At 44.5% G+C, this 19618-nt stretch overlaps 1 protein-coding gene across 2 annotated transcripts in view; it reads right to left on the reverse strand.

Moving 5' to 3' along the window:
• Nucleotides 1–19618, reverse strand: part of FCHO2 (FCH and mu domain containing endocytic adaptor 2) — a 1161485-nt gene that overhangs the window by 532605 nt on the left and 609262 nt on the right. For both annotated transcript variants that reach the window (XM_086960798.1, XM_086960797.1), the window contains exons 12-13: nucleotides 12789–12852; nucleotides 7840–8018 (exon numbers count right to left, since the gene is read on the reverse strand). In XM_086960798.1, coding sequence (XP_086816924.1) covers nucleotides 7840–8018; nucleotides 12789–12852 — 243 coding nt within the window. The remainder of the gene's footprint in view (nucleotides 1–7839; nucleotides 8019–12788; nucleotides 12853–19618) is intronic.

Genomic DNA, 19618 nt, shown 5'->3' on the forward strand with positions numbered 1-19618 from the left:
AATCAAGACACTTGTATAGCGCGCTACACACCCGGGAGGGTCTCAAGGCGCTTGGGGGAGGGGGTCCGCTACTGTTCGAACAGCCAGGTCTTGAGTTGTTTCCTGAAGGCGAGATGGTCCTGGGTCAGTCGGAGGTGGATGGGGAGGGAGTTCCATGTCTTGGCCGCCAGGTAGGAGAAGGATCTGCTTCCGGCGGTGGCTCTTCGGATGCGTGGTACGGCGGCGAGACTGGTGGATCGTAGCTGGCGGGTGGGCGTGTAGAAGGTCAGTCGGTCGTTGAGGTACTTGGGGCCCAGGTCGTGGAGAGACTTGTGTGCGTGGGTGAGGAGTCTGAACGTGATCCTCTTGTTGATGGGGAGCCAGTGCAGGTCCCTCAGGTGGCCGGAGATGTGGCTACGACGGGGGATGTTCAGGATGAGTCGGGCGGAGGCATTCTGGATGCGTTGGAGTTTCCTCTGTAGCTTGGCTGTGGTTCCGGCGTAGAGGGAGTTTCCGTAGTCCAGTCGGTTGGTGATGAGTGCCTGGGTGACCGTCTTCCTGGTTTCGGTCGGGATCCAGCGGAAGATCTTGTGGAGCATGCGTAGGGTGTTGAAGCACGATGAGGAGACGGCGTTGACAAGGTGGGTTAGGTCTGCGATTTCATCACATTTAACAGATGTGTATAGTTTGGACAACTCCAATTTTTCTATAGTAACCGGTATGCATAGATCAAGGAGTGCATTTTCGCCTTTAGGTCTATTTTGTGTTCTTTGTTGGTTGGGCCTCGCCCCAATTTTAGACCTGAGGCTTCCTCCTTTATCTGGGTTCTGTTTGCGTACCATTTGAATGTTGGTTTTTTCGGGTCTACTAAGCGGACCACTTTAATTCCAAACTTTAGTGCTCCAGGTAAGTTATAAGGTTGTTAATCATTCTTTGGAGCCCTATTGGGCTTTGGCTCAACACAACAATATTGTCAGCATATTGCAGAGAAGGAATTGGGGTATTTGCCAAATTCGGTGGATGTCATTCCCCTACCTGCATATGTTTGACGATGTCCGCCATGTAAAGATTGAATAAGCTTGGGGCCAGGACGCAGCCTTGTTTTAAGCCCTGTTGCGTGCTGATTTCGGCAGTAATGCTGCTGCCGTCTCCCAGTATGCCAATTGTCATTCTTTACACTGATGAACATTTACAAATTGCTAAACACAGCCAATGAGATCCAAGCATCTAGTCTACCAGTTCAGCTGTATGAAGCTACAAGGATGAAAACTCGTTTCATAACACTTCTTTAGTACTTCACAAAAAATCCTAAACTTGTGCCCAGCTACTCAAGTTATTGAAAATCCAGGACTCCTTGGAACCACCTTATGTGCTGCCAATGTCAAATATCGCTTTCCCACATATGATAACAGAAACAGTGGTAAACAACCAAATTCTAAAGTTCATCAAGACCAATGACGTATTCCAGGATCGACAATCCAGCATAAGATATGGCAAGGAACAGAATTGACCACAATAAGTTAAAGAGAATTACCCAAAAAGCAATGAGAAGTTCTAATCCTGTAAGGCCTACTTACAGAGTACATTGGACCGAGTCACACAATATCGCTATCATGATTGGACAACTGGAGGGACATCTCTAGTCTGGCACACAAATGAATCAAATACTTCCTTATGGACCAGAGTCAACAAGCCAGAAGGGGCACAGACATTTCCAGCTTTAAAAGGTGGGATATTTGATACTACCATGATGCTGTATTTCCTGGCTAATGTACATTGCTTACATCTGAGTTGTGATTAAGGTCGCAGAATAGCACAAAGACCAACTTTCGTTACAATTTATGGGATAAAAATAGCTATATTGAGAACAACCAGCTAAATCTGCATTGTAGAGCAGTGTAGAATCAAGCAAAGATAACAACCTGTCTGAACATATTTTGGGATGAAGGAGAGCTTCCTATGCCCAGTGACGGATTACCAAATAGGCAAAGTAGACACCGGTCTATGGGTCCCACTCCTTTTAGGGGCCAGCAACAACGGATCAAAATAATGTTGATTTGATCTTAAAAGAAAATCAAGCTTTAAGTATTGTGTCCAAAAGAATGGGAAAAAATGAATCACTCAAAGAAATGAACATTTTACATTAAAGAATCTATAAAACATACTTTATTAATGTAATGTACCCATTAACAACTTAAAGTACATAAACCAGAGACATCAGATTCACATAGCAGTTTGGCAGCTGTTAGTTTGTAAAACAATACTGTACGTTGGGTATTAGGAGATAATTTGCCTGGGGGGACCCGAAATTTGACTGCCTAGGGGCCTCCACAGGGTTTAATCGGGCCCTGCCTAAACCTAATGGTTCCAGCATGAGGGTTCTATCCATTGGAAAGAGCAGAAGACCACATATTCAGCATCAAACTACTAGCTAAAGCTTCTCATGGTAGCCCCTCACCCTTCAGGGAGGCCACTGGTCCAACCTAGTCAAAGCCTTAATCATCCAATGATTGGGCTACTGAGATACCATATATTAAGGCACAACTATGAAGAAGAGTGCTAAAAACCTGATGATACAAAATAGAGGAGCAAAGCTTTTCTTTAAATCTGAAAAACCCAGCAAACAACCATCTGTGCTGAAACCCCTCCACTGCCACTCACTAAGCAGAATTAACTACAAGATTCTGTGCAACATGCAGAAGGCATATTATAGGAAAGATTTCAAGCACTTTACATAAAATGTTGCCCACTAAAGACCCTGTTAGAGTCCTTCTGTCCACACTCGGCCTCCAACAGACTGCTGAACTGAAACAAGCATTTGCAAAGCAATAGATAATGCAACGCCAATAGCTCAAACTTTCAGTAATGTGAGACCTAGTGCATTGCAAATGCTTGCGTAGTGAGCCAGAACCAGCATTGCATGTCTCAGTGCAGTACTGCAAACTGCTCCTAGAGGTCCCTATTGAGCAAGGCACCAGCACTGCATGTCTAGGTGCAGTACGTAAGCTGTTCCTAGATGTCCCTAGTGAGCAAAGCACCAGCACTTCATGTCTTGGTGCAGTACCGCAAGCTGCTCCTCGAGGTCCCTAGTGAGCAAAGCACCAGCACTGCATGTCTAGGTGCAGTACCGCGAGCTTCTCCTAGAGGTCCCTAGTGAGCAAGCAACCAGCACTGTATGTCTAGGTGCAGTAGCGCAAGCTACTCCTAGAGGTCCCTAGTGAGCAAGGCACCAGCACTGCATGTCTACAAAGTTGTGGTTATTGGCATTATAAATGGCAATGTTTTTTTATCTAGCCATGTTGCAGGGTTCAGTACCATATGTGGCCAAAAGGGGACCTCTTTTGGTCACATATGATACTGCAACTTGCAGAAGATATAGTCAATCCACCCTGCCCATAATGCAATGCATGCAAGATAGTATTATGAGTACATTCAAATAGCTATGTCCATTCATACAATTAGTAGTTTTAAAATGTGACAGGGGGGCTCTTTGCCGGAGGTCAGCTCTGGTTGCCGACATGAAGCTAGAGAGTGGTATGGGGGCTTATGTGTATAAAGTAGAAATAGGGCACAAAAGTGCAAGTAAAAATAGCTAAAGGATTTCCAACACCAATTTTATTCACTGGATTCCTCTGCTACTTTTAAAAACAACCGACTGTCAAACGTTATACACATACACCACTCTATACACATATGGCCCCCACACCACTCTAACTTCACGTCGGTAACCAGAGAAGACCTCCGGCAAAGAGCACGTCTGTGGAGCCCATTGGGCATTGCAGCGCCGGCCCAATGAGGAGCTACCGTATGATGAAGCATGACACCCTCTGGGGTGTGTGAGGGCCCGTGCTCCTTATGGGAGCTACTCCTTTCGCAGTCCACATTCTAGCTATTGAACACCTGGCACCCCATCCCCTTTCTTCTTTTCCACCTTCCCCCTACCCTTCCAAGTACCTTAGGAACTGCATACCTTTGTATTTGCCACATTTACTAGGGGCCTGTATGCTGGACCTACCAAACCCCAGTCCCTCTTGTTTGTGATAGTACTGAAGTTCTGGGTTACACACTCTCTTGGGCCATTCCAGAGCCACTAAGATGACTTTAACCTGGTCGTTCCTGATCTCCTTCAGATCTTTGGGTAGGAATGGTAGAGGCAGGAAGTCATACTAGAGTCCTGAGCTCATCTCTAAGCAGAAATAGTCTTCAAGTGAGTCTCCTTAAGAACTCCAAAGTGCAAAAGCTTGGACACTGCGTGCTTGGCAGTGGCGAAACGATAGAGCCAGGTTTCCTCCTATTGTTGGAAGACGCCCTGTGCCACCTATGAGAGTAAATTCCATTCATGTTCCAATGTATAAATCAGGGAGAGCACATATTACGGCCATTACTGACAACTGCTCTGAGTATTTCAGCCATTCATGATCCAATGGTGAATGCTGGCTAAGTTTGTCTGAGCTGGCATTCAAAGATCCTACCAGGTAGCTGGTTACGAGGGAGTACCCATGGCGTCTAAGCCTGTTCCAAAGGCATAGAGCCGCCTCATACAAGATCCAGGACCCCACTCCACTTTGTTGTTGCAGGATTGCATGGTGGAATGTTGTCTGTGAGAATATTAACCAGCCTTCCCTTGATGGACAGGAGGAATGCCTATAGTGCCAAGTGAATTTCCTGCAAAAACCGACAGATTGTTGTGGAGGCAGGTCTGCCCTGGAGGCCAGAATCCTCTGATGTCCACCTCTCCCAGATATCCTACCCTCCCCTACCCAGCAACAATTTATCAGTCAACTCTGGTTGGTGAATGGAAAGGGGCCGTCACCGCTCCGAATGCGGTTGAGCAGCCACCATTGCAGGTCTTTCGCAGTCTCCTTCAAAACCTGGATGGAATCAGACAAGGTTACCTTGGTGCTGAACGCACTGAGACTTCAGAATCCACTGGGGAGGATGGAGGTGACGAGAAGGCCAAGAAGCCTCCGAGCCTTTCTCACCAAGGCCCAGTATAGAGGCTCAAATATCAGGATTATAACCTGCATATCCTGGACTTGTTAATCCAGTGGAAAGGCACAAAAAAGCAGCATATCAAGAACAAGTAAGATGAACAGAAGCCCCTAAGAAGGAGTCAGGTGTGACTTTGAAAGGTTGATCAAGAACTCCAAAGATATGAGGTTTGCCACTCCATGGAGGTGATTTACCACTGACTGTTACGAGCCCTCTTTCGGCAGCCAGTCGTTGAGGTATGGGAAAACTGGTATTCCCAACCTCCAAGAATGCAGAGATGTGCTCCAACTGCCATAGTTTTCATGAACACCTATGGGGTGCTGGTGAGGATGAAGAGAAGCACGGAAAACTGAAAATGCTTGTAGCCCATCTTCAACAGTAGCTAATGGCTCTGGGGCTGCAGGACAGGGATGTGGAAATAATCGTCCTGCGAATCCATTGCTACCACCCAGCCACCTGGGCCCAGGGAATATAGAACTTGGGCTACTGTAAGCATCTTGAACTTGTCCTCCTTGAGAATTAGTTTGAGAGGATAAAGATCTAAAAAGGACAAAGGACTCTGCCCTTCTTCTGCACCAGAAATAATGGGAATACCACCTATTTCTGGTGCTAGGACCCTCTCTATGCGTCCTTTGGCAAAAATAGCTACAATGTCTTTCTGGAGGATAGACAAATGGTCCCCCAAAATATGGTCTGTAATGGGAGGTATATGTAGAAGATCGGCCAAGAATGATAAGGCGTATTGGTATCCTTGTCGGACAATCAGGAGCAGTCGCTGGCCACTTTCCAAGGGGAGTAGTTAATGCAATTTTGTGACTGGGGTGGAGGGGCAGATTAATGTGCTGTCCATAAGGACTTAAGCACTGTCAGCTTCATCCCGATCCAGAAACCAAAAGGATTGGGGGAGTGGGAGGGTTCTGTTGTTGTCGTAGTCCTTGATGTTGCTTTTATTGAAAAACCCTTTGGAAGCCTCAAAATAAGAGAACTTTTACAAATAAGGATACTGCTACATGGGTGAAGAAAGACCAAGACAGTGGGCCAACGCCTTGCTTTCCTTGTAGCACTCTAGTGCCAAGTCTGCTTTATCACCAAAAAGACAAGTCTTGTCAAATGGCATAGCCATCTTAGATGCTTGGACGTCACCTTGTGGATTACATCTAGGTGTGATGCCTAAACACCATGCTGGTACCAAATACTTTGCCCAAGCAGTCGGTAGTGTTCAATACTGATCTAATGACATACTTCGCCACATCCTGCCTATCCTGTATAATTTGTACCAGGTTGGCTGTGTATTTTCTGGGACTATCGGCAAGTTATCACTAACCATGTCCCACAATGCATGTGTGTAATATTCTAGGAGGCAGCAGGCATTGACTGATCTTAAGTCCAGACTGGCGAAAGAGCATCTGTTTTCCAAAACCCTCCATATATTTGGACTTCTTAACTGGCGTTGTAGTGGAAATGATTACGTCTGCTGGTGGACGCCAGGACTAGGCATGAACCTTCTGGCATAAGGTGTTGCAACAGAAAGGCTGAATCTCCCAATGTTAGTCTAAATTGTCTGGCCACTTGCCCATTTACCAGCAGGTAGGAACAGGGTTTTTGACGAGGCACCAGAGAACATATCAGTTAGTGTTTCAGAGGAAGAGTGGTTCAGAGGAAGTCTGTAAGGATTCAGTGAACATATTTGATTTAAGTTACACAAAAAATAATTGGAGATGAATAACTTACACTGCACAGCGGACAACCACTGCAAAGGAGGTTGCTTCATCATTAGGGGGACCAGAAGTGGAATTCAACTCAGTGTTAGGGGAAGTATCCAGCCCACTGACTTCCTGTAGACTCATATAGAAATGTTCATCACCATAGGTTTAGTCATTATCTTGATAATCATCATGGTCATGTTGGCTATAGTCTGAATCTGAGTCAAAGAAGTTAGGAAGAGAATATTTGTTCTGAGGTAATGTTAGTTCTACTCAAGCCTGAAGGAGGCTGTATCGATGGAGGCAAAATTGGTGGTATAGGCAACTACAGTCAAGGGTGTGTTGGGTTCTGTTCTGTGTTCAATAAAATAACAAGTTCTTACTCTCACATCGGGAGTTGCTTTGACGCAGAAGGGACGGGTGTAGGTTTTGGTGCTGGAGGGTAATCCAGGACAGGCTTCTGCCATAGAGATGGGATGGATCCCTATGCGGAGTTGGGGGACATCAAGGATTGATCTGCTAGCGGTAACTCAACTGGAGAGCCCCTCAGATCTGAGGGACCCAAAAGCGTACCAGGCAGTACCAGTAGGATTCCCAAGATAAACAACATGGCCTCTTTAAAAGCTTTGCCCTGCTGCAACATTGTCGACAACCCTGGAAACTAAGGTCACATTGGGACAAGTTGGGGAAATCGGGAGGCCAAGGTCAAGTGGCACCTTTGAGTCCACTTGGCTTCTCAGAATGAGATCGGCAGGACATGGAAGAGTCCCATTGCACATTCTTATGCTTCTTTCTTTACTTGTACTTGCAAGAAGACCTGAAGTAGAAAGATTATCTATAGTGGGAACATCCTTGAGAGCAGGACACTTCGATCTGGAACAGTTGTCCTTCACTTTCTGACGATTTCCACTGTTAAATCAAGGCTTAAACAGAAAGTATGGATATACAAATTCTTACTAGAAAATATAAACGTTTCAGGGTCAGAGATTCCTTTGTCCACATCATTAAGTTGTACAATAGTTTGATAAAGATGTAATGAAGGACTTTGCTTTTCTTATTTAATGATGGACTGGTTAAGAAATTAAACATTTAAAAATATGTGCAATGCAATACGAACACGGTCTGTCAACATCCTACTACTTTTTGAACAATAAAAGAAACTTACAGTTACATATGGAGCGATAGTGATGTTGCCTACTGATAGTTTTAGTTCATCTAATGACTGCATTGTGTGCGAATATCCATTGTTATCTGTAACCGGTTTGATTTCGACATGAAACCTCTTTGGTTCATCGTCCCCAGATTCAGAGTCACTGGATGAGTAGAAATTGTTCCCTTTTATATGTTTGTTACAGTTAAGGATATTGCTTTAGCAAAACAGTAAAATCATGATATTAAATGGGAAAGCATCACTCTCCCTGTTCAAAACATCATCAAACATATTTTTCAAAATTATCTCAGACATCAATTTCTTGGGTTTTAATCACAAGGGCGTGACATATGACACAGAACATGCCCCAATGACGCGTTTTGATTGGCAGCACTCTGAATTTTCAGGCACCACAATCTTGCTGTCATATATCAATAACCTGGTCGGTATTTAAACAAATTTGTGGAATGATGGTTAACTTAGAAAACAACTTCTTATTTCTACTATTATATTTTTCTCTTAGTTGCTCCCTAGATAAGACATACCCTTGCCAAGCTAAAGCATAACAAAAACAAGCATTGGCATAGCCAATAGGTCTCGCCTTTGGGACCTTATACATGATTAGTGATGCAACAGTTGTTGATGTTGCACCAAGGGTATTCTGCTGAATCACTAAACACTTATAAGGTCCAAGAGGCGAGACCTATTGGCTATGCCAATGCTTGTTATACTTGTACTAGACATGTTCTAAAGGTGGGAAGATGTACGGCCAGAACAGTAAAAAAGAATAATAGTTCACCTGTTTTTCCCGTGTACACGGTTGCTTGGTGAAAGCTATTAAAGGCCTTCTAGTATATCCAAGCAGATTATGAAAACAGACATAATATGCATAATTGTTAAGTCAGTCGAATCTGTATGCAGCTTACAAGAAACACCAACCTGGGATAAGTCGTAGGTTTTTGTTGAGGGTCACAATAATGAAACTCTATGTTGCTTCTAACGTACCAATTACTACTCTCTGCAGCCCACTCCACTGTATCTAAAGGCGTCTTGATCAGAGGAAGGGATTTAAAGATGAAATCTAAGACCTCCTTAACATTGCATCCATGTGACCCACCCATACCACGCTCCTCGGCAACTTTAACCTCCAAGCATTAACAAAAAAGTTATTCTGGATCAACCCAACCAACATGGGCCAGCACGCCAACCATCCAATAAACTCCAACAGTCAAATGCTCAGCTTCATCTTCTCGACATTACCAACCATCCAATGCAAACCACTCATACCTCTGGATTAAACTGACCCCTCTGCCATCCCCATCACTCTGCTCAGAGTCCTACGAACACTGTTAAGTCAACCCAATAGAGAATAAGCTCTCAGATCCTTGAAAAAGTTCTCTATTAACCTGAAGCACAAATCCATCTTTCACCATAACACTTCAACAGCAAAATCCAGCATTAATTCCCATCTAAACGACTTCAACTGATTACTAAAGAATCATATGAACACCCAAACTTCAATTAAAATACCAAGTCCTAGACGAAACAACTTTTTCACTGAGAGCAACATGCCTACTTTTCCTACTACAATCCCACCTTCTCTACTTCATTCCACACGGTCATCCTTCAAACCTCTGTCATTTGCGGACCTCAACAACATACTGAAACTCTGAAAGCCACAGTCTAGAAAGATGATGTCTTATCCTAATTCAAAAAAGCTGTTGCAGGACAAGCCCCATTAATTACTTAAAATCATCAATGCCTCTTTAAATCAAGGAGTCTTCCCAGAAGCTCTGAGGATAGATCAGATCCTCCCTCTCCTGAAGAAACCCACACTAGACCTTGATGATCTTACCTACTGCTGCTCCTTCATTCACCAATCCTTCATCGGCAAGATTATGTAAAAAGCAGTCAATGTACAACTCTAAATCACGGCAAGGCCAACTATCTCATGCATGGCTACAAATCCAGCTTCAGATTATCATGAAAAAACACAGTTGATGGACAGAATGCAGAACAATGTCTTACATTCACCCCAGTACAAAGATCTGGGCCTAAATCCATCGTTTTTTTGCATTCCACACCACCCTAGGTCAGACACTGGCTATATGCAAATCAGCCTTGACCCTGTGCCTCATGGGAACAGTCCAGCCCGAACTACCAAGCCATGTCTTTCCTAGACCGGAATCAAGCATCCAAGGACTGGTTTCTGGCTATCAGCCTTCTTCAGCCTGGATAGCTTGACTCCAGTGATGTGGAGAGCCTGGGACTCACGTCTGAGCATACCCAGCCCACTCAGGGTGAAAATTGCAAAAAACACAGTTGATGGACAGAATGCAGAACAATGTCTTACATTCACCCCAGTACAAAGATCTGGGCCTAAATCCATCGTTTTTTTGCACTCCACACCACCCTAGGTCAGACACTCGCTATATGCAAATCAGCCTTGACCTTGTGCCTCATGGGAACAGTCCAGCCCGAACTACCAAGCCATGTCTTTCCTCGACCGGAATCAAGCATCCAAGGACCGGGTTGTGCAGCATTGAAACAACTACTTTACAAATCATGGACAACAATTTCCTTAACTCAGATGAATACGAAACCTGCGTCCTGATACTGCTGGACCTATCAGTTGCTTTCAAAACATCTCATCCACATTCTACAATCTCAAATGGGATCAGGGATGTTTTAAGGCATGGGCAAAGTGGGCTCTAGCCTAGGGCCCCAGCCTTCAGGGAGCCCAGCTCTGTTCCGCAGCTTTTGCCCTGATGATTCTTAAACAGATTGTTTTCAATGTGGGTGATATGTGTGTCTATTACAGACATTTTGTAGAGAAATGTTGTGATAATGTTTCATGCAACAGCCATAAAATAGTTTCTTTTAGATCAAATCAGGACCTCACATATGAGAAATGGGAGAATGTCACAGAGATAATTTGCAATAATATTAGCAAGCAGCAGCTGTGTTACAATATTGAAAGCCCGCATCACTATCCCTTCATATTACATGTAAACACATTTAGAATGTGTACGAGTGTGTCTGTGCATGGTCAGTGACTCAGCCAAAGAGGGCATGAAAGAGCTGAAATAAGATCATAAATTCGAAACCGTTCCCCAAAATCCTTAAGATGTCCCTGAATGGAAGTCACTGACAATTTTCTCTAACCAACACTAGTTCAGTCACTGTGGCACCTCAAGATCCCATAAGCTCCCCAACAAAACCAGAGTCCCTGAATGATCCATGTTGCCCCATAAACGCCAACCTCTATATGAAACCAGTTGGAACTCTACTCATCAATAACAGCAATTTGTTTTATCAATATGCAGATAACCTGAAGCTGCACATGCACATCTCCTCTGCTGTAAACAACCTTTACTTCAAGTACTGCCTGCATCTCATCTAGATTTGGATGTACATTACCTAGCCAAAATGTAACACCACCAAAATGTTATTCCTCTTATGCAAACAACAAGCAACAGTTAGTACAGGCTTTGCCCACTAACACGGAACCGGTCTGATTTACAGCCCAACTTTCAAAGAAAGTCACTCTGATTCCCTTTTGACACCAACCTCACCAACAAGGAACTTGTCATTAAGCAAACCAAAACAACCTGGTCTGAGCTTTCTTAACTAAAGTGAAATCATTCTTCCCAGAAAGTGACTTCAGAACTACTGTTCAAGACCATGCACTCTTGCATGTGGATGACGACAATGCCCTGCTCCTCGGCTTCCCAGATTCTACGCTTACCCCATTTAAGGACGTCCTACATGCCACATCATGCATCATCGAAGGCCCAAAGTCATACCATCACATCACACCCACCCACATAGATCTCCACAGGCTCCCCTTGTCAACTCCCACCAACTTCAAGGCTAGTGATACCAATGGTAGTCAATTTGGGTAGGAGGGATATGATGGGTTATTTTGGGCCCTGATGATCCAAGCTGAGAAGCTCACCATCTGAAGTAGCTTACAGCACATACACAGCCAAGACACCATCAAACTGGAGATGAAACTAGGAAACAGGCTTTGCCCATTTGAGCATCCAGGACAAGTATCCATTAGATTCACCCCAACCATCTTCAATTTAGGAAAGAGCAGAGAGAGGATATTCAAATTCATTACACCTACGCCAAGAAACTTGCAGTAATGGGTCTTTGCAGACTTTAAGCCACTGCACTGTGAAATAGTAGGCGTCACAGATGGAAAACATAGGAAAAAAAACTATGGTGTTTTAGAGCTGATCAAATATCCAACCTGGGCTCATTACTAGGTTCCCCATTCATGAAATAACGCCACTCTGGGTGGTCTTCCTAATAGGTCTGTATCCTGATCTGTTAAGTTAGGTCACATTTATGTCCACTGTGTTTCTCTAACTCCATCACCAATTTAAAGGAACCTCTTTTTTCTATCCCTGTCTTTCATGCTTTTTCACTGCATTGGCCGATTCAAATATATCCCCTTTTCTTTTGCTTCATGCTCCTCCCTCATGTTGTGCTTTGTTTCACATTTTCATAATCCATCCTCCTCCCGAACCTCCCTCCCCGCCCCGGTGAAGCGCCATGCCCAGTTAGTAAAATCATGTGTCAAACACATTGGGCATCATTAGGAGTGGATCAACAATGTCAAAGGGCCCAGTAACAGAAATTGGTGGGCCCATCAGAATGATGAATCACAATGTTTTTACGCTGGGGGCTAAGGCTTCCAAAATCTCCATGTAAACTACCAGGGGAAAACAAAAAGGGAATCAGCACGGACACCCTGATTCTTGCATGTTATTCCCCCAAAATCTTAAAATTTCCCCATATTTTCCAACTCAGAAATGGGATTAGTAATAACAGCGTGGGTAAACAATGGATTTATTCTGGGCCTTTCAATATGAGGACCAGTGTGTTCATACTGTCTTCTCAACACAAAAAAAATAATAATTTCAAAACGGTAAGTCAACAGACACAAAGGATATATTTTTGATTCTCATTTTCTTCTGGTTTAATACTGTACCCTTCCTCGTCAACTGGGGGTATGCTCTAAAAGAAAAAGAAAGCAAAACATTTAGTTTAATCATACATTTTACAAGCTCCAAAAACACTTTTATAAGGATGGACATTTTTTCCACATGTCTTTTATGACAAATAATACCCACAATAAGCAATATATGTGCAAACACAATAGGACACGATAGAACTTCCTGCCTCAAATATCACCAGGTTGACACTGCACCAAAAACTTATCAACCTCATCAACAAAACGAAAGGAGTGCATCGTGTTATTCCACATAACCTTTAAAAGCGCTGGAAACATCAGTTGGACCGAAGCCCCCAATTTCCTCAACGGCTCAATCCTTTTACCAAGCTCCCATTGTCTATTGGCAGTTACGGTCTACTTCAATTGTTTTCTTCTAAAAGAGCGCTTGCTAGAATCTTTTCCTTCAGAGTATGCGTCAGAAAATTAATCAATATTCTCCTGGGTTTGGCACGATTTGGGTTCAACCTGAAGGGATCACGATGCATTCTCTGAATATCCCTGGAGATCTCCTCCTCCGGTCTCCTCCAGCTGCAACTCACACTTCAGCAACTGCAGTACATATTTTCTAATATTCTTTCCTGCTTTACTCTCCGGAAGTTTTCACATTTTCAGGTTATTTCTTCTCTGCATCTTCTTCAATCTTTTCACCCTTTCCTCATGCTCCCTATCCTTAATCTTGATTAATTCTAGCTCTTTCTGGTTTACCATCACCTCCTCTCCAAGATCCTTGACCTCAACCTCTAATGCCATTGTACGACTACTCAAATCATCTAGCTTTTTCTCTAGCAAGCCACAAGCTGCCCTGATGCTTTCCTGATTCGACTCAGATACCTCATATCTCTTTTGCATTTCCAGATTTAAATTTTTAAGCAAGGCGATAACAGAGAGATCACTGCTCTCCTGTTCCGATCTGCCTCCCTCTGCTGCTCAGACTGCTTTCCCTCTGTGCCTGATATGTTCGCACTGCATAGTGGGGCAGTAATAGCCCCAGAACCACTTACTTTGGGGGCCAAACCCTGTCGCAAAATACTTATAAATTCACCTCATCCCGAACCTGTGGTACATCATCACCATCGCCCATGTCTAAAGACAGGACCTGGAAACTATTGGGACTCAAATGCTTGGCCCAATCAACCAAATCTATGTCAGACACCTCTCCCAAACAGTCCCCAGCACCGGCCAAACTACTCTGCCTACTTAAATAATCCGGTCTAGCTTTGGGGATATCGCTGGCCCAGTTAACTTTGTCGGAGATTTCCCCTTCAATACCAAAGTCTTTGGCAATACCTTGCAAAATGACCTAAGTGATGGAGTCACCTTCATCTTGCGCTCTAGTGAGCCCCCTTCCCACTTTCTTACAACTTTTATTGTTCTTGACAGTAAGCCTACCCTTGGCCTTAATCTCTAGGACCTCTTTGTTATTGGAAACAGGAGAGCCCACCTGATTAAGTAGGAGCTTCTGCGCCCCCCTCCCCGCACTCCTTAGCGCGTACCTGGAAATACCGCTCGAGCCTCCCCCTAACTCAACTTCAGCCCCTGGGTTGCTGACCCCGACAAAATGCTCCAAACACGCTTTACTGCACACATTCACTACCTTGGGCCCCCTGAAGCCTCTATTTAGCCTGGAGGCATGAATCTCCTGGGACTGCTGCTGGGCACAAGTGTGAAGCAAGACTACCTTTGGTGCCTTTAATGGAGAGAGCTGCTCCTCCGTAGTATTATCGCTCCTTCTGTCTGCCTACCTCTCCCCCATCCTCCCCCATGAAAAAGAATCCGAGCTGCGGCTCCGTGACCCTTGCCGACCTCTGCAGCGGCTCTCACCCAGCTGAGCTCCGCTTGCCCTGCAGACTCCACCTCTGCAGCCTCCTCCCGTCTCGCCGAACTAAGTGCACCTTCCGCAGCTGAATCCGCCATACACAGCCCACGCTCTGCTCACCCTTGAAACAACTCAACAAATTGTGAAGGGTACGAGTTACCGCACACCCTCCAACTTCTCCTGCCTCTTGTCGTACCCCTCACGGTACGACAAAACCACATAAACACCACCCGCCTTTGGATGACACCCGCAGCCCGCACCTAGCCGGCCGCCATGTTGTCCCTTAAAGGACTATACTGAGGGATGAGGCGAGTTTCCGCCTCACACCAGATGCACAGCGTTGTGACGCCAGGACTTCATACGAGCACGTCACAGTTTTTAGTTAAGTTGTAATGTTTTCTATTTGCACCGCCCGTCAAGGGGCACCCATAGGGCTGAGTAGACATGGGTAATTGGAATGGGTTTTACGGGGAGAGGGGGTGGGTTCTAGGTCGTTTTTGGGGTGGGGGAGGGGAAAGGGAAAATACTGAAAAATCCTCAGAAGCATTTTTGCTGTTAATGGAAGAGAGCGTGCGAGAGATTGTTTGCTTATGTTTGGGATGAGTGGGGGTGGTTCTAAGGAGTTGAGAATTCTATCATGGAATGTAATTGGAATGCGTGTGAAAAGAAGAAGGGATCTGATTTTGAGATATCTGAGGGATTCTTTGGGCTCAAATAATGATATTACAGGAGACCCATCTGACCGGGGTAAGAAGTTCTTCTCGTCTCAGCGGTGGTTGGCTCATGCAGTTTACACTCCCCAGACAGCTGTGACTAAAGGAGTCGCAGTTCTAATTAAACAAGGTTTACATTTCTTGGTGGAAGGGAAATCGGCCAGTATGGGAGGGAGGTTGTTGATAGCCAAGTTAAAGGTTTATGGGCAAGTGCTTATTGTGGTGGGCTACTATGGTCCAAACCAAGACGACATAGGTCCTTTAGATGATTTGGCTAGGGAACTATTGAATTTTTCGGGACAGATCATCATGGCAGGTGATTTTAATACAGTTTTGGATCACAAATTAGACTGATCTGAAAGGAGTAGAGCAGCAGTGAAACCTAAAGTGTCAAAGAGAGTTAGATTGATGATGTCCCAGCTGGGTTTATGTGACATTCGGAAATGTAGGTTTGGACAACAGTAAGGACTTACGTTTTATAATAAAAAATATAATCATAATTCCCGGATTGACTATTTTTTGATGGATCGAAGGATGGTTGGTTCAGTTGTTCAGGTGGGCCACGTAGGAGTACACCTCTCTGACCATTCAGCCATATCTCTCTGGTTGACAATAGGGGATAGCACCTCGGGCTCAATGTGGAGGTTAGATCGCTTGATTCTCTCTGATCAGGAAGCAGTAAAGGTTTTGAAGGAGGAGACAAAGGTATTTTTTTTAAAGAATCAGGGAACAGCCAGGATAGAGATTGTGTGGGATGGGTATAAGGAGACTGGGAGCTTTGGCAGCTAGGAAAAGGCGACTTCATTACGGTAAGGTTACAGACCTGGAGAAGAAAATTTGTAAATTGGAGGCGGGCTTGGTAAACTTGGGTAGTAGGGGGCCTAATGAAAAGGTCCTTCAAGATCTCATCGAGTTAAAGGCAGATCTAGCTGGAGTTCTGAGAGAGCGAGTTAAGGAGTAGTGGGATTCCAGCCAGCTTGCTAATTTTGAGTATGGTGAGGGCTGCAGCAAGCTGTTAGCTTGGAAGACAAAAAGTGACCACATTCGAAATCTGATTAAAGAAGTAAAGAATGAGGAGACAGGTCTGATGATCACAGATAATAAAGGAATAGCTGCAGCTTGCTATGCATATTTTGGGAAGGTCTATAAGGAAGATATGGTGGTTGAAGATCAGGCTGTGCAGAGATGGGTGGAATGAGGCAAATATAATGTTAATACCGAGGTCAGGGAAATCACCAAAGAGTGTTGAATCATATAGGCCCATTTCACTACTGATTACAAGTTCTTTGCCAACATTATTGCAGGGAGGCTGAACGGTGTCATTTCACAGTTAGTTCATGAGGACCAAAAGGGTTTTATTAGGGGTAGACACTTGTAAGAGCGGACTTTTTCCCTTATTGGTGCTATAGATATGGCCTCTGCTTATGATCTTCCCTTGGCGGTTATCGCTTTAGATGCCGCCAAGGAGTTTGAACGAGTTTATTGGGTCTATCTGCACACTTTAGTAAAACATCTTAATTTGGGATTACATTTTTGTAAATCTCTGTCAGCTATATATCAGGCCCCCACAGCAAGAGTGTTAGTGAATGGGATGGTGACCCAGCCAGTGTCTATAATTCGGGGCACCAGACAAGGGTGCCCGCTGTCACCACTTTTATTTGGCATATACACAGAGCCTCTGGCCCGTAAGATAAGGTCTGCTGAGAATATTGTGTCTTTCGAGTTTGAAGGTTGGTCTAGTAAGATGGGATTGTATGCAGATGACAATCATCTATACCCCTAATTTACAGAAATCGATGAGATGTCTCCTAGATTTAACTAAAGAGTTTGGGGCTGTCTCAGGCTATGATATTAATAAAGAAAAAACAGAAGTTATGGCCTGGACTATAAATACTGAGGGAACTTTATGCAAAAATGAGATGAGGTATCTTGGAGTAAGAATAACGCAGAATATAACAGATCTTACCAAGGTCAACTTTGCTAGGCTTAAAAAGGAGATAAGTGCAAGTTTACGAGGGTGGTCGCATTTACCACTCACACTGTTTGGTCGGACAAATTTGGTGAAACTGATGATTTTGCCAAAGTTAACATTTTTATTTGAAACAGTCCCTTTGATGTTTAAGAAGGACTGGTTTGCAAGTTTGCAGAGTGAGATGAGTACTTTTTTGTGGGCATCAAAAGGGCCGCACCTCTCCTGGAAGAAGCTTAGGAGAAGACTCGCTAAAGGTGGTTTAGCGGTGTCGTACCTGCAACTTTACTCATGGGCTTTTTTGTTGAAAAACTGTGGAATGTTGCTGGACAATCTGACTAATATTGCGGAGAAGTGTGGCTCACCGGTTATAGGCGGCAGACCCAGAAGCAGAGGTCGGCCTGGGACCAGAGTTCAATTCCCGACGCGGCAGGGTACGGAACCAATGTCAGCGGGCTTGATAAATCTCGCCTCAGTGCCTCTCTAACCATGGGTCCCACGCTGCAACTCTGGGCAATAGCTTGCTTAATCTCCACAACGGCCCCCTCGCTGCCGGGGATGCCTGGCTTCACCTTGGGGATGCCCAATAGGGACCATCCCACAGGGAAAGTCAGGACGGCTTCCCCAGCGGCACACAGCGCCAAGAAACACTGGGGTGAACGTGCGCTCTACAAATTCATACTAACATAACATAACATAACTAATATGGTAATTGGGAAAATGTTTGGAGCAATGTTGAGGAAGCAAGACTACAATGAAAATAGTTTTATGTACAAATTCGCTGATCCGAAATTTTTCAAAATGGTTAGGTTAAAGGTTTTAAGAGACTTGGCAGAGACTTGGTTCAGAATCAGGAGGACTTTAAAAATTCATTATTATAGCCAAATGGGTTCGATTTGGGATGCGCCGGGATCTCCACTATGGTCCAGGGACTTGTTGGCCCGACCATTAAAGGAGAGGGGTCTTCAAAGATGGAAGCAGTTATTCCCGGATGGAAAATTAATCTCCTGGGGCCATTGTGAGGGGAAATGGGGTCACAGTTACGCCAGATTTAAATATTTACAGATCCAAAGCTGGTCGGCGGTAACGGGTGATCAAATTGGATCCTATAACGAGTTGGAGGAGAAGCTTTTTTCTGACTGTGTATTCAAGAAAGAAATAGCATTGTGGTACTGGCTGATGTTAGAAATAGAGGATGGCCCTTTCAAGTTACCTGAGATCACTGCTTGCCAGAGTTCGCTACGGAAGACCAATGGCAAGTAACAATGTCTATGCTCTATAAAATAGTAAAGCCTGCAAATTTGAGGAGGAATCATTAAATTTTATATGACACACATGAGTGTTAATGATTACAGAGCGGTAGATTTGGGAGATCCCCCATTTACCAGCACGCCCATCAAGAGTTTAACCTCGAAAGGACTATGTTCGGGGATTTCCATGTCTGGAGAAATGTGCACTTTCACTACCTTTCGCAGTTGAAGATATTTATGAAACTGTGGACAATAAAGCATAATCTGATTGCAGCTCTTAAAAAGGAGTGTATATTGCCACTCGACCACATGTTCCCTAGTAGGCACATTCCTATCGATTCCCAATGAGTAAAGCCCTCCAGACCAGTTGTTTCATGCAGCGGTTCCCTCGTCATAAAGGGACCTGCATTGTAAGTTTGGAATTCCAGCCCTTATGTCTAAGACCTACAAGCCATCTAAGTAGGGCCACCCGAGCTATCTCAAGGAGTGAACAGGGGTGCCGTAGAGCATCCTGGGCATGGCTTCAAAGCCGATCGCGCTCAATCAACTATGTACGCCAGCTCCGACCAGCCTCCATCAAACCATTCATTAAGGACTAGGGTCTGGGTTGCTAGGTAACATAGGTAGAGGCTGGGCACACCTAGGCCTCCGCCATACGTAGCCATTTGGCTAGGGCAATTCGTGGTCTAGAGGAATGCCAGAGGAATGTTTTTACCAAGTCATTGAACGACTAACGAGGGACAGCTTGCAGGTAGAATCTTTCCCATTCATAAACTAAGGAACCCTAAGCGGAGTACTCATCCTACACAGCAATATCGCCCTTGAATGTAGACCTAAAACTACTTGCTAAAGCCTCACACCTGGAGGAGGTAATTATGGCATTAGTGTCCCCAGCTCAATCAGGCTTTATGCCATGTAGTTTCTTTTTGTAGCATATTCATAAACAAACATAGATTATTATACATTTTTGGTGTCTTTGGAAAGTATTCGGGATTGTGTATCGATTGGGGGAAATCAGTG

This window comes from Lissotriton vulgaris, chromosome 3_1, assembly GCF_964263255.1.
Source record: "Lissotriton vulgaris chromosome 3_1, aLisVul1.2, whole genome shotgun sequence".
Lineage (NCBI taxonomy): Eukaryota > Metazoa > Chordata > Amphibia > Caudata > Salamandridae > Lissotriton > Lissotriton vulgaris.